This window comes from Oryctolagus cuniculus, chromosome 3 (genome assembly GCF_964237555.1).
Source record: "Oryctolagus cuniculus chromosome 3, mOryCun1.1, whole genome shotgun sequence".
Taxonomy (NCBI): Eukaryota; Metazoa; Chordata; class Mammalia; order Lagomorpha; family Leporidae; genus Oryctolagus; species Oryctolagus cuniculus.
Genome location: NC_091434.1, coordinates 25,159,265 through 25,181,970, shown reverse-complemented (window position 1 = coordinate 25,181,970; position 22,706 = coordinate 25,159,265). Strand labels below are relative to the sequence as shown.

Genomic DNA, 22,706 nt, shown 5'->3' with positions numbered 1-22,706 from the left:
ATTGCGGCCATTTGGGGAGTGAACCAGGGGATTCTCAATCTCTCTCTCCCTCTCTCCCTTTCTCCCTCCCTCCCTGTAACTCTGCCTTTCAAATAAATAAATAAATCTTAGAAAAAATATTTTTGGGGAGTTGATTCTGTGGTGTAGTGGACGAGGCCGCCATCTACAGTGCCAGTATCCCGTATGGGCACACGTTTGAGTCCCTGCTGCTCCACTTCCCAGCCAGCTCCCTACTAATGCAAATGGAAAAGCAGTGGAGAGTGGCCCAAGTGCTTGGGCCCCTACATTCACAGGGAAGACCCAGAAGAAGCTCCTGGCTCCTGGATTTGGAAGCTCCAGCCCTGGTCATTGTAGTCATTTGGGGAATGAACCAGAAGATGGAAGATCTCTTTCTTGCTTGCTGTAACTCCAACTTTCTTTAAAAAAAAAAAGTATCTTTTTATAATAATTTTATGTCAACCATAAAGATATAATGACTATTTTTTTTAGTTTCCAGCAATGTGTTTTGGCAGATTTAATGAAATTATAAATCTTACCTTTTGCCAATGAATTAATATATATATTTACATATGTGTAATATATATATTCATTTTTTATGTTATTTTGTATTTTGAAGGGTCATATGATAGCATCCTGTGATGCCTGTGGGGTTGTAAAACTATGGGACTTTCGGAAGCTCTTACCAGTTGTGTCCATTGATATTGGCCCAAGTTCTGGCAATGAGGTGAACTTTGACTCATCAGGTAGGATTCTTTTTGAATAACATTTGCGACAAAGATACCATTAATAAATGTTCTGCAATTAATTTTTTTCTTTTGAAATGTTTAATATACTTCTTATGTAAAATTTTGTTAAGATTGTATTGTGTTATATTTGTATCATATATTTTGTTATGTCATGAAGAGATTTTATTCATATATTTAAAGAAAGAAATAACAAAAGAGGTAAGTTTGTGCTAATAAAGACCACAGTTTTTCTAACAGTACCATGCAACCCTTTGGAGACTACATCCCTTAGACTCACCAGCCAAGGTAAATAGATTGGGATTTTTTAAGACAACATGCTAAAAGTGTAGACCAAATTTTGGTAAGAATAAATTTGAATAACTGTTAATGGGAAATTTTACTCTTCTAATAATTTAATAAGTTACCACACATTGGTTAGATTTTATAATTAAGTTGAGATATGTATTCATCTTATTGTTGCAATTATGTGCTCTGTATTCTATAACTTTATTATTTGATTGTGTGTAGTATATTTTCTTCAATGATACAAATATTATCAAGCAGGTAAAATATTTTATCTTTGCTGTCATAAATAGCATACTAATTGCTGTTAACAACCACACAATAATTCTAATTATTCGTTTAAAGGGTTAAAGATATAGTAGCTTCTGCATCTTTAATGATAGAGCTTGTTCAATAAATATTGTATATCCATTGTTGAATAATATCTTTTAGTGTGATACATATTTTAAACTTTTAAGTTTTGAGAATTTTAAAACTCTTTGACTTACTTATGCTAGGTCAAATTTGTGGAGATGGAAAAAACTTCAATTTTAGATGTTGAAATAAAGACTATTCATAAAGGAAATTATTTTTTTTAAAAAGTCCATATTCATTCTGTAGCCCTGACAGTATAAATATACCAGAAGTAATTCTAGAAACATAAGATAATTGTAGGTTTCTTGAGACTGGTTTTCCTGATATTGCCATCACATGAGGGATCTTAAAAAATTCATGGAAAATGCATGTTTTGGAAAAAAATATGCATGGATTTCAAAACTTTTTTTTTACAACAAACAAGCTTATCTTTTAATTCCATTCCCTTGAACTTTTTGAAGTACATGTGTATGTCTGAAATTTTAAAGTGGTTTGTTTTCTTAACAAGAGTCAAGTCATGTTACCATTCCAGATCCATTATTCATATGAAGCACAGTCACAACAACGACCTCTTTTAAAACTGTATTCAGTAATATTGTTGACATTAAGGTATGTGTAGCCTGCCAGAAATATTTTTTTTGAATTCTTTTTTTTAACTTTTATTTAATGAATATAAATTTCCAAAGTACGACTTATGGATTACAATGGCTTCCCCCCAATACTGTCCCTCCCACCCACAACCCTCCCCTTTCCCACTCCCTCTCCCCTTCCATTCACATCAAGATTCATTTTCGATTATCTTAATATACAGAAGATCAGCTTAGTATACATTAAGTAAGGATTTCAACAGTTTGCTCCCACACAGAAACATAAAGTGAAAAATAATAGATGATTTTTTTAAATGATGATGAAATCAGATCAGACCTATTGTCATGTTTAATCCCAGTGAGAGTCAAGTTGGGAATTGATAATTTCTTTTTTTTTTTTTTACAGAAGATCAGTTTAGTATGCATTAAGTAAAGATTTCAACAGTTTGCACCCCCATAGAAATACAAAGTGAAATATATTGTTTGAGTACTCGTTATAGCATTAAATCTCAATGCACAGCACATTAAGGACAGAGATCCTACATGAGGAGTAAGTGCACAGTGACTCCTGTTGTTGACTTTACCAATTGACACTCCTGTCTATGGCATCAGTAATCTCCCTATGCTCCAGTCATGAGTTTCCAAGGCTATGGAAGCCCTCTGAGTTCTCCGACTCTTATCTTGTTTAGACAAGGTCATAGTCAAAGTGGAGGTTCTCTCCTACCTTCAGAGAAAGGTACCTCCTTCTTTGATGACCTGTTCTTTCCACTGGGATCTCACTCACAGAGATCTTTTTGCCAGAGTGTCTTGGCTTTCCATGCCTGAAATACTCTCATGGGCTTTTCAGCCAGATCGGAATGCCTTTAGGGCTGATTCTGAGGCCAGAGTGCTATTTAGGACATCTGCCATTCTATGAGTCTGCTGAGTATCTCACTTCCCATGTTGGATCACTCTCCCCTTTATTTATTCTATCGGTTAGTGTTAGCAGGTACTAGACTTGTTTATGTGCTCCCTTTGACTCTTAGTCCTTTCTTTATGATCAATTGTGAACTGAAATTGGTCACTTGGAATAGTGAGATGGCATTGGTACATGCCACCTTGATGGGATTGAATTGGAATCCCCTGGTATGTTTCTAACTCTACCATTTGGGGCAAGTCAGCTTGAGCATGTCCCAGAAATATTTTTTAAAAACCATTGCATAATAAAGACCCAACTATGAGAGTTCAATTTTGAGCTATAAAAACTTATTACTATTTCAATTTAGAGTTTCTGACATATAAAAATCTACATAGTGATATCATAGCTTTAAAGGACTTTTACTTGGCTTTTGTGAACATTTTGCCTCTTGAATCCTGTCTTATTATCATGAGTTAGCATTCATTTTTTCATATCTTTAAATTTGAACTCTGAACTTCTAGAACTTTTGCCTGTCCTCCCTAATAATAGAAGTTAAATGGTGTTTGGAAATACTGTGCAACTAGTAATAGTTATATATCTGATTTTCATTATGAAATATATCTCCTTGCTGTTTACTGCCCTTGCTATCCACCCCAAAATTTCTTTGTACAGTCTGATCAACTTGATCTTAAACAAATATCAGCATCTCTCTCTGTCATGCCTGTGAATGAAATCCTTAGCACAACAAACATATGTTTTTCTTCATAGTGGCTATATTCCTGATAATACATGAATATTAAGAAAAGTAGAAAATTAAGAGTAGAAATAATGTGAAACATAAAAATGAAAGAATATAAACTAGGGACCTTGTTAATGAAAACACTATTAGTCTGAGGGCGTATAGATTCAACCTGACCTTCCCATTGCTTTGACCAATTTTTCAAGGAACATACCATAATTAATTTTAATTCTGCGTGATTAAGAAATTACTGTCATAAAGCTTTTCTCATTGAATAATGAGAAATCTGTGCTTCTGTGCGGAAGTCCTCAATGACTCTTCATTTTAAAAGGTTGAGATGTATTAAAAGTTGAGGAAGCTGGGGAGAGCAAACACAAGGTCTAATGAGCGCATGCATAGAGAAATGAAAATCAGAAAGGGAAGTACCAGAAACTAGGTTCTCATTTCAAGAGAGTCAAGAAGAATGCAAGTCAGGTGCAAACCAAAACTGAAGTAAGATAGGGATTCTGGATCTATTTGGAACTTTGTTCAGGAAAAGATATTTCAGCTCTCCTTCCAGGCCAGCTAGGTAATGGAAGTCATGAGGGTGCCTTCCCAAGGAGGTTCACGCCTACCTTAGGATGTACTCCAGGTGGAGATAGATCTGGGCCTCATAACCAGCAAGGCCTTAAAGCTCACCAGGTTATTATCAGGCCCCTTCTGTTAGTTTCTGTTGGCCTCTTAATTGGAAATCTTACTCGTGGCTTAGACAGCACCTTTTTTAGGTCCTCTAGTAATGATTCTGTCCTTTGTTTTAGACTGTGTCTAGCCCTCTTGGGGCCTCATTCTTTTGTAATCATAGCCTCTACTCTAACATCAATGGCTCTACTCACAAAATCATGCCATGCATCTTCTCAGACCACAATGGAATTTGTAACTGTAAAGCTGTATAGTTCTGCATACATTCCTATGGACTTACTTCCAAGGGTACAGTTTAGAAGGGAATTAGAACACAGCTACATAATGAAAACACTTGATATAGGATAAAATAAAGCCTAGCTTAGTGAGCTCAAAATACACATTTTAAAATGTCTCCATTTATTCCTAGTGGCAATCCAATACCAGCCTATATAATAAATCATCTGCAACAACAGCAAAAGTATATTGACATGTTTAGTTATATAATAAACATATATTGAAGGCTCTTGTTAGTTAATTGTGCCAAATCATGTTTCCTCTTTGAAATTCTGTGACAGAATTAAATTTTTCATTGTTATATACCGAGTTCTTTTTTTTTCTCACAACTTAACTAATCTGGAGTCAAGACTGGTTGACTGTCCCAATTGTGCTCTTAGACCAAAAACATGTGTGCAGTGTCATCATGATGTTATGTAATACTATACTATAAAAGGTCACCATAGAGACAAATATGATTCTGAATTATTTTAATTGATGGGCATCTTGAGACTATGAGGTATACTTAAAAGAGCACCTGTTTCCATATACAATGATTTATCTTCATAAATAAGGATTTCTTGTCCTTGTGAATACAGTAGAATATACCAATAAATGAGAAGTAGATGTTATTAAAAGGTTGAAACTTTTACCAAAACTTTTCATTTATAATTCTCATATATATCAAAAATTATCTCATTATTTATTAACCTTATAAGTAATTTTTTTTCATTTTAGATTCCTAAAACTATATATTACTAATGAATGGTACTTTATCTTTTTTAAAATTGAAATTCCCTAGCATATCATTTTACAGATTTATTTTTTACAGAAATATTTGACAACCAAAAGTGTAGAAATAGAATGTAGGCCTTAAGTCAAACCCTTAGGTTTGATGACATCTTTGGCATCTTTTAGATACAAAGCACAATCGTTAGTCTCCTGAACTCACTTTCATCATAGAAACAGTGGAGGAGATAACTGTCTTGCTGTATTGTGGTTGTGGATTAAAAACGACAATGATATTCCATAACAAAGAACTCTTAGCATAGTCATCTGCTATGTTTCATCCCAGAGCTGGAAGGAGTCCAAAAGGGTAGCGCATTCATTGTAGGGATAAGAAAACAAGTAAAAATGTTCATGTGTTAGTAAGATGCCAAAGACTATATGTCACTATAGGAAGTTTCTAGTGAAAGCATAAATACTAATGAGTACATATAGACAGAAATAAGGGCCAAAATCTCATTTTCATACAATATTAAAAATAATTTAGATGGTTCTCTAAATCTTAGAGTGACATGTAGTATTATGTGTGTATATGTATACTTAACATCAAAGAATCTAAAGATATATGAATCACCACGTAGAGATTTGTTTTTCTGTTGCTATAAGAAATCCACCTCTTACATATAAAAGAGGAGTTGCATATGACACAGCATTATTTATATAATGTTTTATTTGCAAATACATTGCTTGTGACAAACACAAATTATCTGTGTTTATAGATATAAACATATCATAGTATGTATTTATAACCCTTGGATTTGTAAAGGGATAAATGTTTTTTCTCATTAAACAGAGAGCCTCGTGGTAATATAAAGCTACAAATTTTTGCAAATATTCACTATCTAAGTAATATCTCTCACTTGGCATACTCAAAATGCCATATGTTTTTGCCATTCAAAAATTTATTGCTATTTCAGAAAATGTTAAATGGAATTGCATAGTGAAAGTAATAAAAATGAACTATGAAAATTTATACATATACCATTCCATATCTCTCATCTCACTGTGATTGTGTAGGTTAGCAATATTTCCCTGCTTTGTGAAAGGTAATTCTAATACATTTGTAAAGAAGTCACATCCCCAGAAAATGCAGAAGCTGAGGTTTGAGCCAGATGGGGACTTTCCAGTAGAAAGCTTTATCAGATCAGATCATTAAAATGGGCAAAGTTTCCCACCATTTGGAGAAAATCCTAAATATTCTCCACAGGCAGAACCACAATAGAAATGCTAAAATAGGAAGGAAAAAAATGACTCCATTGGAAAATATAAAAAGTATCAGAACCTCCCCTATGCCCCAAAAGTTTTCATAACCTATGAAAATTGCTCTCCAAATCTCTGCTTCAAATTTGATGTATCACTTTATGTTAGTAAAGACTGCAGTGTTTTGTATTTATAAGTCAGTCTGTGGATACTTCCCTGTGATGGAAGCAGTGTCATGTGGAGAGTGCTCATCTGGAAAGTTTAGAATTTTCTCCCATCTTCTCAGCTTGCTGAAACATCGCTAAACATTTCTGAACTTAAGTTTCCTGGTATATAAAATATTAAAAATCTACAGGGAGTTCTACTTCCAGCCAAGATGACGTAGCAGAGACCAGTCAGATTTAGCCCTTACCTGAAATAACTGAATAAAAATGGTGAAATGCATGAAACAATAGCTTTTTGACATGGAATACTAACCAACAGTGATCCCCAAAATGGGGGGAGCAAGCAATGGGATATTTAGGACTGTCCCAGGGTTCTGCCTGGGAATCCAAGGGGGAACTTGGCCGTCTCCCAGAGTTGAGGAGCTGGAGAGCAATGCTCAAGGCTGAAGCAGCTGTAGTTTTCAGGGGAGACCACAGGACTGATGAGAGAATCACACAAAGTACACTGGAAAAAGAGTACCCTCCAGTTTTTGGCTGAGTAAGGATGAGTTTTATGGCAGCCTAAGGCCAGGGGACAACTGGAAGGGTCAGAAGGAAAAATCCCAGGAGCTCACATGGGTCTAAACCTTGCAATTCAAAAGGACATTAGGGGGGCAGAAATATCAGACTACTGCCCTTAGGTCAACTTGACCTGTTTTCAGGCAATTTAACAGAGTTTTTATGTCCATTTCTTTATATATTGTCCAAGGTTGCCTTCACAGTACAACAGCAGAGGTGTGTATTTGCAACAGAAACCAAATGTCTGCAGAGCCCAAAACATTTACTAACTGGTTCTTTCAGGAAAAGAATTGCTGAGGTATAGCATACAGAAGAGGTTTGCCTCCATAGTGAGGCAATAGTAACCCACACTCTGGGGTCTACTCCCATCGCGAACATCTTTTGATCCTAATTACTTGGCTCATATATTGATCTATTTAATCCTCAGAACAAGTCAATGAGATGTTACTGTTGTCGCCTTTTTTGCTCAAGAGGGAACTGAGAAATAGAGACATTCACAAGCCCAACAAATACCAGGCAGTTTAACTCTAGAGAGTACAATCTTAAGCTTTGTGTTATTCTGACTCTCACTGTTATAATTGTATGAAGTATTTGGTTTTATATATACGTATAAGTTCTGTTAGGAGAAATGATTCATTTGCTGTGAATATGGAAATATTCCCATTAATGACTGTTTGATAATGTTTAACTCAAAGCATGCAAAGACCGAATGCTCGTGCTGGCATTGCTTGTCAGCTAGTTGTCCCTGGAAGGGAAAGGGCATCATGCTAGTACTGACTGCCATATTTCTCATGCCCTTTACATGCAGGGAACATCCGAAGTATCTGTGCGTTCCTACTGGAGCTGGGACTCCGACCCTACTCCTAAGGATAAATTCCTATCCAAGAAATCAGGGCTTACTATAATTTGAATATTTTTTCCACTCTAAAACTCTTGTTGGTGTTCAGTTACTACTGTGATAGTATTAAGAGGTATAGCTTTTGACAGGGCTCCACTCTGATGTGGTGTTAGTACCATCACAAAAGGATGAATTCAGGTCCCTTGCACTCTTTTGCTGTGCATCCCATAATGCTTCAACAAGAAGGTACTCGTCCTGTGGCTGTAGCCTGATGCCAGGCTTCCCGGTCTCCAGAATGTGAACCTGTAAGTTTCTGTTCATTAGAAACCACCCAGTCTCAGGTATTCTGCCACAGCAGCACAAAACACACTAATGGCTGAATTACACAAGCACCTACAGGGCCGTTTCCTTTTGTCTTTTATTTAAGGTCTTACCTAGTCTTAATAATAAAAATATTCAACAAGAAAGTAACAAAATGGGAACTAGAAAGGGAAGAGAACAAACCCACTTACTTAGTCTCTAAAAACGTTAGAGTCAAGCTGAGTCGCTCCCACTAAGAACGAGCTCGTTCTACCACATCCATCCCTTGGGACAGGGAACTGCATAAGAGGGAAAAATATGATAAAATTATTTCATAACCACCTTATTTCACATTCTGGCCCTACTGTGTATGTAAATCCATTTTGCTCTTAAGTGGAAGATGGATGCATCTGACTGGAGAACGGCTTTGCAGGATGTGAAGAAAGTAAGATGATGTAGCTCCTTGGATAGGCAAGTCTGTCCTTAATACCGGAAATGAGGTCTACTATGCTCTAGGAACTGGATTTTCTCTTTTAATCATTACGTTACTATGAGGTTAGGTTTCATTTCTCACATTTTAAAGGTTATAATTACATTTGTATGTTGGTAACTATACACACTGTCACAGTCAAGTGAAAACCTGAATTACGTTTCATTAATTTCTATAAATTAGGAATTGTAAAGGAAATTATTTGGACATTCACAGGACTGGTTTCATGCTTTATCTTTAAAATTAACTGTTTTTTTTTTTCCTCCTTGAATTTTGTTTTATGATCCCTGGGGCTAGAAGCAATTTAATTACTTGCTAGTAAGCATGGAAAATAGTAGATCAATAGTAGTGGGAGTTTGTTGAAAATTTTAATTACAGACATATTAACACTCGTTTGGGGATAATATTCACAGTTACACAAAGTGTTATGGCCATGAGCCTGTTCTGATATGTCTTATGTGCCTTCTGATTGGTTGATGACCATGTCATATCAGTTACTAACTACTTAGATTCTCATCTCAATCATGGATCCTAAATTTGAGAAATGAAATGTATTTGAATTGCATAATTAATGACTGATTATTCCAGATGAAAGTTACTGACTTCTAAAAACTATTATAGAATTCATACCTCTAACTAAGTTTTGTTCTTTTCAGATATTATATTTGAAAAGTTGTAGACTTACACTAATGCTGACTTCATTCCACAAACTAGGAAATTTCCCTTTGGGAATTATCTTCACAGATTTAGAAATAATGTTTCAAGATTCTCAATACCCACAAATCTTTTATCTGAGTCTAGACTGAATTTGTATAAGCACTTAGAAATTAGATCTCAGGAGTAAGAAAAAGATGTTCGAGTCAAGTACAAGATAAAGCTCTAAGCAATAAGATCACTGTTAATCTATGATTTGTAGTATGAAGTTGCGCAGGACATTTAACCTCTCTTGACTTCTTGTTTATCATCTGCAAAATGAGAAGTTTTGATTAGTTGATTTAATTAATTGGGTTTACAGCCTAAGATTTGGACAATCTAGTATTGCATTTTCCCTACATTTAGTATAACTGGGACTTGATATCCTCAGGTAAAAATAGTAGTCTAAAATAAATTCCTTAGTATTTTGAACTTGAAAAAAAATCCATCAAAATGTAAGTAGAATATGCCATTTTTTGATCCAAAAGAGAAAAAAAACCTTGATACAAAAATCAGGATAATTTAAATATTGAGCCTCAAATTCAAATGACAGCTGTATTGCTTGGCAAGACTTAACTGTCATCATTGTATTCTTAGTGACACATTCAGTCTCTGTAGCAACAGCAGTTTTGGCAAAAAAAAAAAAAAAAAAAAAAAAAACAACACACACACAAAAACTTGAATTCTGTCATTTTAATAAATTAATGACTAGATCAAAGTCTTCTTAAAGGCCTATATGAGACAACAAGAGAGCAGAAAATAATTTCTTAACCTTACACATTGAAGTATTATGTAGGTGCAATCAACTATTGCAGCTACAATTGCGTACTTGATACAAAGTGACACTTGCGCTAATTCCTCAGTTTTCTGTGGCATTTTTAAAACAAGTATGTTATAATTACCCCTTAGTTCTCTGATGTAGTAACAGCACATAGAAGTATAGTTGTAACATTATAGGAATAGATAATTGAAAGGTGCTTGCAAATATATCTCACTGGAAGTTCTTTCCAAAGATTATGTGCACAATTATGCACCAAAAATTTAAATGTAGCACATGCCTAATTATGATGAATTCTAAATAAGTATTCTAAGATTTAATGATCTATTTTGTGGTATTTATATAAGAAACATTTTTCAAAGGCATTTATAGTAGTTATGTGCATATAAACAATTAATGTGCTAATGCCAAATTATTTTTCAACACATTAAAGTAAGAAATTAAAAAGATTTGTATCTATTTAGCAAGCCTAAGCCATTAGTTGCATAACTAGCTATACCTTAATATCATCCAAGAAATAAAATATCCCAGTGCATATAATTTGCTATTCTGGTATGTTTGTAGATATAATAAAAGTTGCATGTGTATTCCAATGTAGGTCACTTTGAAATATTGCAGGTGACACTTTATACATCTCTTAACAAAAATCCACTTGTATAAAAAGTATAATAAGATCTTTGATTTTTTTCTAAGGGATATGCAGTTCTAAAATCTAAGAGGAATGTATTATTTTCATCTAATAGCATACACTACCTCTAGATTAAAAATTAATAATTAACATTTGTAGTGCATACATCTTGCATTGTCCAAACCCCAGCAATCAGAGAATTTTTCTTTTAAATTGGTTGCACATACAAAATTGAATAGTTAGCCATCTTTAATCTTCCAAGTTAACTCTTTTTAATAATCCTATTAAAAAGGATTATCCAATCCTTTAAGGGAAGTTGTGATTCAACAGATGTGCAAATCATCCAGAACAAACAGTACACTACTCTTGGAGATGGAGTCCACTCAGTTGGCACTTGTGATAATTTACAGTTATATTTATCTCAAATTGAATTTCAAACAATATTCAAATATGATTTACTCAAATCTGATTGACTTCAAAAGTACTCTTTCTCACTTGTATTATGAGAAAAGTATGAATAAATAGTTTTAAGTCATTCTCGTGTAACATCCCCTACTATATACTCTACTATCAAAAGAAAAAAAATTGAAGAAAAGAAATACTGTATTGTCATTTTGAAAATCAAAACTATGCATTTAAAATAGTGAATGATAAACGCCTTGAAATCATATATGTGTATTTCAGACCATGCCTTCTGCTAATAATTTTATCATTTCCTCCTTGTATTTTTGTTGGTCTCATGGTAGAAATTATGTTAATTCATTTGACAAAATATTTAATATATACCTACTATATGCCATGCATCCATGTTGTTGGTAAAGAACAACATACTGTAGTGGTATGTGAAAGAAGTAAAAAAAGGTGAACACTCCTATAATAATAATCACAGTTGCTTATTTACTCATTTATTTGTCTGTTTATTTGCTTGAAAGGGAGAGTTAGGGAGGGAAGAAAAGTGGCAAGGGGGGATCCCAATACAATCCCATCAAGGTGGCATGTACCAATGCCATCTCACTAGTCCAAGTGATCAATTTCAGTTCACAATTGATCACACTGATAGGTCTAAGAGTCAAAGGGATCACACAAACAAGTCTAGTGTCTGCTAATACTAGCTGATAGAATCAAAAAGGGAGAGAACAATCCATCATGGGAAGTGGGATACACAGTAAACTCATAGAATGGCAGATGTCCTAAATAGCATTCTGGCCTCAGAATCAGCCCTTAAGGCATTCGGATATGGCTGAAGAGCCCATGAGAGTATTTTAGGCATGGAAAGCCAAGACACCCTGGAAAAAAAAAAAAAAAAAGACCTAAATGGAAGATCTCTGCAAGATCCCATTGGAAAGAACAGGGCCATCAAAGAAGGAGGTACCTTTCTCTGGAGGGAGGAGAGAACTTCCACTTTGACTATGACCCTGTCGGAATAAGATCGAAGTCAGCAAACTCAAAAGGCTTCCATAGCCTTGGCAACTCATGACTAGAGCCTAGGGAGATTACTGATGCCATAAACAAGAGTGTCAAATTGTTAAGTCAACAACAGGAGTCACTGTGTACTTACTTCTCATGTGGGATCTGTCCTTAGTTTGTTGTCCAGTGTGAAGTAATGCTATAACTAGTACTGAAACAGTATTTTTACACTTCATGTTCTGTGTGGGTGCAAACTGATGAAATCTTTACTTAATATATACTGAATTGATCTTCTGTAAATAAAGATAATTGAAAATGAATCTTGATGTGAATGGAATGGGAGAGGGAGCGGGAGATGGGAGGGGTGTGAGTGGGAGGGAAATTATGGGGGGGAAGCCATTGTAATCCATTAACTGTACTTTAAAAATTTATATTTACTAAATGAAAAATTAAAAAAAAAGAAAAGTGGCAAGGGAGGGAGAGAGGAGAGAGAGATCTTTTACCCACTAGTTTACTCCTTAGATGGCTGCAACAGCCAGGTCTGGACCAGGCTGAAGACAGAAGCCAAAAACTCAATTCTGGTCTCTCACGTGAGTGACAGGGACCCATGTACTTGAGCGATCATCTTCTACTTCCCAGGTATTATAGGGATCTGGACTGGGAAAGATTATCCAGGACTGGAACGTGCGCTCTCATATGGGATGCAGAGATCCAAATGATGGCATGCACTGTACCACAGAGTCTGCCCCCACCGTACCTTATTTAATTAAACACAGTGCATGTCTGAGCATCCCGTGTTGTTTCAAAAATTTATAGAATTTTATTATAGTTTACTGATTACTCAAGTAGTTTATAGGATTTATTTATTTATTCACTATTTGAGTTTCTGACATGTATATATTAAAATCTTTAATCACTAATATTGATTAGATCCCTAAAATTTGGTCAGTTTTTGCTGTATATATTTTGAGATTTATAACAATTATACCTTCTTGAGATTTTCTCCCTTTTATCAGCTACAACATCTCCTTCATGATGATTTTGCCTTGTGTTGTATTTAGTCTCATATTAAAGCTTGTGTATTGTATCCTTTGCATATGTTCTGAGTAATCTTTCTATGCACTGAAAAGACAGTGATTCTCCAAAACTCTGCAGTCTTAGTGTTAAAGGTTTGTGGATTAAAGGTGAGAGGTGATCTCACTATGGCATCAGAGAGGTCGTTCTGTTGGGAGGTCTTTAGTTCATTTGCACTGTGCCTTAGAAGGTAGCTCTCATGAAACAGCGTTGGTTATTTTTGAGCAGAGTTCAGAATAGCTTCTCTCTGCTTTCCGGCTTACCAGGTGCTCTTTCCTCTGCATGCGTCCCATCAGGGCCAGCCTCTGCCAGATGCCAAACTGAGGAGGCTCTCTGACTCTAGGGAACTTCCACATTATAATGTAAAGTGAACTTTTTCCTGCCCAAGAAATTCCTCTTGGGTATTTGTTAAAGTAGTAAAAAGCTGACCAATATGTTTGCTAAACCTTTACTTTTATTTCTTTTTTTTTAAAAGATTTATTTATTTGAGAGGCAGAGTTATAGACAAAGAAGGAAAGACAAGAGAGAGAGAGGTTTTTCACCTGCTGGTTCACTCCCCAAATTGCTGCGATGGCCTGATCTGGGCCCATCTGAAGCCAGGACTCGGGAGCTTATTCCAGGTCTCCCACATGGGATGCAGGGATCCAAGCACTTGGGCCATTCTCCACAGCTTTCCCAAGATTAGCAGGGAGCTAGATCGGAAGTGCAGCATCTGGGATTCCAACCAGTGCCTATATGGGATGCTGGGAAGCAGGCAGAGACTTAGCCTACTATGCCACTGTGCCAGCCCTACTTTTCATATCTTCTTATGAAAATTATTTTTTTTTAGTTTTTCCAATCAAAATTTTCCTATTTTTGGAATGATTAATGTGATAACAGTATTGTTTTCCACATCAATATATTTGCCTAGAAAAATACTCCTAGTAGGAGTTTCTGGAGGGGGAAACTCTGTTTATCTATTGAGAGAGAGAGATGTTTAAAGAAACGTTAAGGAATTGACTCACTTATGGGGGCTGTCAAGTCGGAGTTCTGCAGGGCAGGGCAGTAGGGTAGAGACTCATGAAAAGTTGATGTAGCTTGAGTCTGAAGATTGTATGGTGGCAGAATTCCTGCTTTATCAAAGCATGTTAGTCTTTCTTAAGACTTTCAACTGATGTGCTGAAGCCCACCAACATTGTGGAGGATATTGATATTTAAAAACATACTTTCAAACACCATCTACACTGATTTTTTTTAAAGATTGATTGATTGATTTTAAAGATTTATTTTATTTATTTGAAGACAGAGTTACAGAGAGAGGTAGAGACAGAGAGACAGGTCTTCCGTACGCTGGTTCACTCCCCAGATGGCTGCAATGGCCAGAGCTGAGCTGATTCAAAGCCAGGAGCCAGGAGCTTCTTCCTGGTGTCCCACGTGGATGCAGGGGCCCAAGGACTTGGGCCATCTTCTGCTTTCCTAGGCCAAAGCAGAGAGCTGGATCGGAAGAGGAGCAGCCAGGACTAGAACCAGCACCCGTAGGGGATGCTGGCACTTCAGGCCAGGGCTTTAACCTGCTGCACCACAGCGCCAATCCCCATCTACACTGATTTTGACCAGATACTGGGTATCATAGATACAGCAATATAGTCAAATTGGAAGGTAAAATTAACCATTAAATGGCAGATTATGATAGTCCAGCCTGTCTTTTCTTTAGTATCCTTAATTCTTTCAAGGGATATTTACTGCTTTCTATTTTAGACATTAAGTGTGTGTGTGTGTACACTCTCATGAACCTACATTTTTCTTAATGGACAAAGCTCAGGGTATGGGAGACAGGTAATAAGTAACAAATGAAATTAATACAAACATATATCCCCAGTGATTATCAGTTCTATTAAATAGCATCAAGTCAAGTTAAAAGAATAACCATAAAGTAGAGTATAACTTTGGAGCAGGTCTGGGGAACATCTGGCTCTTAGTCTTTGTAGGCCCATTAAATCATTTCGTCTGCCCCAGCCAAGGCAGTCATGGGCAGGACTCCAAATTCAATAAACCTAGGATTTTTTTTTTTGTTCACAGCAACATAAATTTATGTTATGTGAATCATAATAATATAAATTTTGAGGGACAAGCAAAGAACATCCATTAAAGGATAGACAGGACACATAGGACTACCTGATGGGACAGACATGTATTCTCTTTGGCTATCTGCTTGTATTGGGGTGGCTGAGAGGTCAGACAGTGCCAAGCAGACTGGGAATGTAGCCATTGGCCAAGTATTAAAACACCGTGGCAAAACCACAGCCATGAGATAATTCCTAGTGACGTTGATGACCTTGTCTCCAATGATTGATGACAGTGTTGTTGACTTCTTTGTTGACACTGATGATAACTCCAGTGCAACTTTCATCCACATGTCCACAATCAACAATCCACATGAAAACTGAGTCTCAGATGAAGATTAAGGAAATTGTAGTACATAGAAGAGATATCAAGAGTAGATGATTGACTGGTGCCGTGGCTCAATAGGCTAATCCTCCACCTGCAGCGCTAGCACACTGGGTTCTAGTCCCAGTCAGGGTGCCAGATTCTGTTCCGGTTGTTCCTCTTCCAGTCCAGCTCTCTGCTGTGGCCCGGGAGGGCAGTGGAGGATGGCCCAGGTCCTTGGGCCCTGCACCCGCATGGGAGACCAGGATAAGTACCTGGCTCCTGGCTTCAGATCAGCGCGGTGCACTGGCCACAGCGGCCATTTGGGGGTGAACCAACGGAAAAAAAGGAAGACCTTTCTCTCTGTCTCTCTCTCTCTTACTGTCCACTCTACCTGTCAAAAAAAAAAAAAAAAAAAAAAGAGTAGATGATGTGAACATTAGAAATGTTCCAAATCCAAGTTTCAGTATTAGAACAGTGATCCAAACAAAATACTTGCATCACTGGCAATATACATTCTGGCTAGATTTCAAAACTTAAGTGGTTTGACATCCTACAAACGGCTACTACAAAGTAAAAGAAAAGTTGATGCAGAGTGTCCATCTTTCCAAGAGAAATGGACAAATGGTTTTTGTATTGTTGAAATCAAAGGCAAACCGGTGTTTCTGGTTTGTGGCAGTGTGTTAGTAGTAATGCAAGAAGCCAGTGTGGAACATCATTACAGCTCAAAACATGCTAAGCTCAGTGACTGGCAAGGCCAAATGCATCTGGATAAAATCAATGCTCTTCAGTGGAGTTTGGAATCACAACAAGCCATTATCATTGGCCCTCATTTTAACAGAGAACATTATTCAGAGAATTTATGTAATTAGAGACTAATTGCAAAGAAACTGAGCCCTCATGTAGAAGGAGAGTTTGTGAAAAAAGTGTATGGTGGTTTCTGCAGAGTTGAGCCCACAAGACAAAGTACAATTGTTTCAGAGTGTTTGTTTCAGAGAACCATATCAGATTGGATTACTGATTTAGTACCAGATATTGAAAAACACTGAAGGATTCTGCAGGGGATTTTCAATTTTTCTCTATGGCTTGCAATAAGGCAACAGACATAACAAATACTGTCTCTTTGGCTGTTTTTGTTTGTCGGATAACTGCGGAGTTTGATGTATTAGAGGAACTGCTGTCACTGGAAGCCATATATGGGACTATAAGAGGTGAGACTTGCTTGAGAAACTTGTTTTTATCAATGAAAAAACTTGAACATTTTAAAAATTAAGTGGACTTACTGCAGATGGAGCTCCAGCCATGGTTAGCTCACAAAAAGGGTTAATTGCATTTGGCAAGAAAGAAATCAATCTTCTCAATCTTGATCCGAGTGATTTAATTATATACCACTGTGCGCTGTCATTGTGGCTCAACAACGTGATGTCCACAGCAGTGTCATGCATGAATCTTGTCAAGGGCAGATGGCTTAACAGCCACCAGTTTAAGGAGTTACTGAATGATCTCGACGCTGGCTACGGCAACCTGATTTATCATGGCAAATTGTGGTGGCTGAGTCACAGGGATGTGCTTGTGAGGTATATGAACTGTGAGGGCAAGGACTGATGGAGCAGTTGATGGAGATGAAGGGAAGACCTGTCAGAGAGCTCACTGACAGCAAGTAGCTATGTGTTCCAGAGCCCACTCTAGACATTACTCAGAACCTCTCATTGCTCGATGTCAAGCTTTAGGGCCCCAACCAGCTTCATAGCTCCCTCCTTTCAAACATGATATCATTTGAAGCTAAATTAAGGCTGTGGAAAAAGCAACTTGAAATGAAAAACAGTGCATATCCAAACTCTGAGAGGATAAAAGCCTTCTACAACACTCGAAGATGTTGGTGAATGTGTGAAACAGATGCATTTAATGAAAGATTTAAGGATGTGAAAAGTAAACCAGTGGAATTAAACATCTTTGCTATCCATTCAATGTGGAAACAGCTGATGTGCCTGATAACACAATCATTCAACTGCAAAGCTAGAATGAGCTGCAAGCTAGGTACCACAACCTCCCACTGCTTGAGTTCTATAAATGTTACGTAAGCAATGAGGAATCTCCCACTTTGTGGAGACATGCATTGAGACCTGCATCTGTGTTTGGAACATCGTACTGCTGTGAGCAGTTCTTTTCAAAACTTACCATTGCAAAGAGCTGACTATGCCCTAGACTGAGGGATGCAAATCTGGAAAAACAGTTTCGAGTAGCAACATCATCAATACTAACTAACATCACACGCTTCACCAAAGAGAAGCGGTTCCAGCCATCACATTAGAAGTGAGTTAATTAAATGTTTTACCAAATATAGCAGCTAGTTTTAAAGTTGATAATTTGTATGGCCCATAAATGATGTTGTAAATATCCAAATAACTGTTAGCAGAAAAACATTGATCAACTCTACTTTAGAGAGAATATTCAGAGATAATTCCTCTGTAACATGATATATGTGAGGGCTGGCACTGTGATGTAGCCGGTAAAGCTGCTGCCTGCAGTGCTGGCATCCATATGGGCACTGGTTTGAGTCCCAGCTGCTCCACTTCTGAGTTACTCTCTGCAGTGGGCTCAGAAAGCAGTGGAAGATGGCCCAATGCCTTGGGTCCCTTCACCAGTGTGGGAGACCTAGAGGAAGCTCCAGGCTCTACCTTTAGATCATCCCAGCTCTGACAGTTGCAGCCACTTGGTGAGTGAACCAGCAGATGGAGGATCTCTCTCTCTCTCTCTCTCTCCACTCCTTCTCCTGCTCCTCTCCCTTCCTCCCTTCCTCCATTCCTCCTTCCTTCCCTCTCTCTCTTCTTCTGCCTCTCTGTAACTCTGCCTTTCAAATAAATAAATAAATCTTTAAAAAAATAGCAGTATATGTGAGCAGAGACAAAAATGAGTTGAGGAACTGCTTCAAGTGGTTATTGGAGGGGAGGGCGTTCTAGGCCAAGAGAATGGCAGTGCAAAAATCGCTAAAGCTGAATTATTCCATTTTTTGTATGACAATGAATGAAGAAAATTAGAAAGGATGAATTACAGTGTTAGCCAAGGACAAGATCATAGATGATCTTGCAGATTATGGTACCCCCTCTGACTTTATTCTAAAAATATATTAAAGAATTGGGTTAATTTTTAAAGTGCATATACATTTGATAGGGTCTAAGTAAACTCAAATCTTGCAAAAACAGAATGACATATGCAATTTAAACGATAACTGATAGAGATAAATAAAAATTTAGAATAAATAAATATATCTAAATTTACTTTCATTTTATTTGAATGGCAGGGAAACAGACAGAAATCTTACATCAGCTACTTCATTCCCCAAATGCCCACAACAGCTAGTGCTTACCATGCCAAAGCAAGGAGCCTGGAACTCAATCTGGGTGTCTCACATGTGGCAGGAACCCAAGTAAATGAGACATCATTGCTGCCTCCCAGGGCCTGTTACATGGGAGATAGGTGTACCAAGTGATGTATTAACAATTACAACAAATACCCACCCCAAGAGAGCTAATTCATCTGAACAAATCAAAGAACAATCAATAAATTGGTTTGTTGTTAACTGTGGATTATTAAACCACAGAATATTTTTATTTTGTCTAGTAAGACTTAAGTCACTGACTTAACTATACAAAATGTAGATATGAAATACTCTAGATACAGCTAACAGACAACAATTGATAAAGTTATGATAATGGACAGTTTCTATAAACTATAGCTATCTTTGCAACTCTTCCTTCTTCAAATCTGGTATGGTATTCCTGTGTGTGAATGTGGCTAGCTCTGTTGAAGAGTGGTTAGTTCATCGATTTGTTATTCTCCAGCCTCATATCAATTGAAAACTTTCCACTCATTACTATTACATAAACTTAAACATTTTGATTTTGAGTTTAATAATATTTAGAGGTCCTTAACTTTTGCTATTACCAATTTAGAGATATTTTGTCATTAAATCAGTTTAAGAATATCTTTGAAGTTACTTGCATTCACATAGACTCACAGGAAGGAATGGTTTCTATTTCATTATGTCAGTAAGAATTTTGGAGTCTTTTGGTTATGCATTCTGAAACTGTGAAGCAATGTGATTGTGCTTACAAACCTCATCTCAACATGGGGGCCTCTGAATAATAATACACCACATCTGTTTACTCTGTAGATTTTAATATCACTCATTCCACCAGCATAGCATCCCATGCTTAGTCCTGTGGTTTTTCCATTATCAAAAATGACTTGTTTTAAAATGTTTTATGCCACTGCCTCTTGTTTGTCCAAAATTTAATTTGTTTTGAGATAGCTGAACTAGGTAATATTGCTAGATTTCTCACCTCTGTGTTTTTCTTTGCCTGGGCCCAAATTATCCTGTAACTTTTTACTGTTTTGTAGTCTCAATTAAATATTGCTACTTGTAAGGAAGCCACAACCTGACTTTGGAGTTTGGGACAGGCAGCTGATCACAATGTGATAATACCATATTGATGGTAGTACTTAATAACCCCATCAAATGTCAACCAACCAAATTAAAATATTGCTTGATACTATCAGTAATTAAAGAAACAAAGCTACATTTATTACAATTCAAAGTCAATTGACTTTTTCATGTGATGAAATTACTAAAGATTCTTATTTAGGTACAAAATCAGAAAGCATTGTTCATATTCATTATAAAATATGTATTAATTATAAAATAATCTTCAAAAATAACTCAAAAGGGCATCTTTGAACAACAATCATGAAAACATAATCACTGAAGATAATTTGAGAGTAAATTAAAGTCTAAGCATGAAATTAGTTTTAATATAGTATTTCAAAATCAAATAATGGAATAAATGTGGCCATTAAAATGATATAAATATCATTAATAATGATAAAAAAGTACAGATAGATTTTTCATTATATATACATCAATCTCTCTTATTCATGGTTTTAGTTTCCCATGACCCCAAAATGTTAATAAAAAATTCCAAAGATTTAAAGTTGCCACTGTATGTGACATGATAAAATTCTGCTCCAGCCCATCCAGGTTGTCCTCGCCTTTTCCAGTGTATCCACGCTGTATACACTACTTACCGCAGGGCAAAGGAGAGAAAGGGAAACCATATTCATATGTTACTTTTTAAAAAATTTATTTCAAAAGGGGAGAGAGACAGAGAGAGCATCTCCCATTCTCAGTTTAACTCCTCAAATGCTGCATGCTTCAACAGCCAGGCCTGGGTCAGACTGAAACTAAGGGCCCAGAACTCATTCTAGTTCTCCATCCTGTCTGGAACAGATTCAAGTACTTGAGCCATCACCTGCTGCCTTCCATAGTACACATTAGCAGAAAACCAGAGTCAGGAACAGAGCCAAGACTCAAACCCAAGCACTTTAATAGAGGATGCAGGTGTCCCTAGTAGCATCTTAACTGCGTTAAATGGCTTGCCCTTTTGTGTAACTTACATTAGAGTATATTGTTAGTTAGAACTTTTAGATTTTATTATTAATTATTACTGTTAACTTCTAACTCTGCCTAATTTATGAATAAACTTTATGATAGGCAGGTATGTATAGGCAGAAATACATATATAAGGTTCAGTACTGCCGGAGGTTTTAGCCATCCACCCTGTATGTCCTGTGGATAAAACGGGACTATGTAGTGAAAATAAAGAAATAGCAAATCAGAATATAATGCATGTTTTCAAAATAAGTATATGCACAGAAAAAAAGGCTGGCAAATTGATGTTCTGCTGTACATTTCCCATTGGCCTTTTCCTCTCCTCATCCCTTGTTTTTCTCTGCCTTCATTTGTTGGGGGAAGCTGACTTGCCTACCCTTCCTCCTCATTCCTCTCTCTCTTTTTTATAAAGGTTTTATATATTTATTTGACAAGTAGAGTTACAGACAGTGAGAGAAAGATACAGAGAGAAAGGACTTCCTTCCATTGGTTCACTCTCTCAAATGGCTGGAAAGGCCAGAGCTGCGCCGATCCGAAGCCAGGAGCCAGTTGCTTCTTCCTGGTCTCCCATGTGGGTGCACGGGCCCAAGCACCTGGGCCAACCTCCACTGCCCTCCCGGGGCCACAGCAGAGAGCTGGCCTGGAAGAGGAGTAACTGTAACTAGAACCGGTGCCCATATGGGATGCCGGCGCTGCAGGCAAAGGATTAACCTAGTGCACCACGGCACTGGCCTCACTCCTTCCTCTCTTATTTCCTCTCTTAATGTTTACGATGATCTACTTTCAGTTGATTTTAAACTCATAGGATTAAACCTACATAAAGTAGAGAGTTCAATAAATAGCAAGAAGCAAGAAACACTGTTCCTCAACAGTAGAGACAAGGATTGTAAACAATCATCAAATCTCAAAATGTCAATTTAACTCCTACACAGTATATTTTTGGTACTCTATTAATTACCACAGATCAGGAAAAATGTATGGTATCTTTCATTTGGGGATTGGCTTATTTCACTAAGTATAATCATTTCCATTTATATATATATAAAATTTCTTTACCCAGTAATCAGTTGATGGACATCTGGGATGATTCCATATCTTCGCTATTGTGAATTGAGCTGCAATAAGCAAGGGAGTTCAGATAATTCCTTCATGTGTGACTTAATTTTGTTCGGGTAAATACCCAGGAGTGGGATTTCTGGGTCACATGGTATATCTATTTTTCAGCTTTCTATTTCAGCTTTCTCCATACTATTTTCCACAATTACTATACTAGTTTATATTCCAATCAATAGTGTATTATGGTACCTTCACTATCCTTTGTTTTTTTTATTGATTTCTGTTTGAGAGCCATTCTAACTGAGGTGAGGTGAAACCTTGTGGTGATTTTGATTTGAAT

The 22,706-nt window shown here is 36.7% G+C and overlaps 1 protein-coding gene across 2 annotated transcripts in view; it reads left to right on the top strand.

Annotated features, from left to right (window-relative positions):
• Positions 1-22,706, top strand: part of SPAG16 (sperm associated antigen 16) — a 1,190,570-nt gene that overhangs the window by 931,824 nt on the left and 236,040 nt on the right. For both annotated transcript variants that reach the window (XM_051849131.2, XM_051849132.2), the window contains exon 15: positions 617-743. In XM_051849131.2, coding sequence (XP_051705091.2) covers positions 617-743 — 127 coding nt within the window. The remainder of the gene's footprint in view (positions 1-616; positions 744-22,706) is intronic.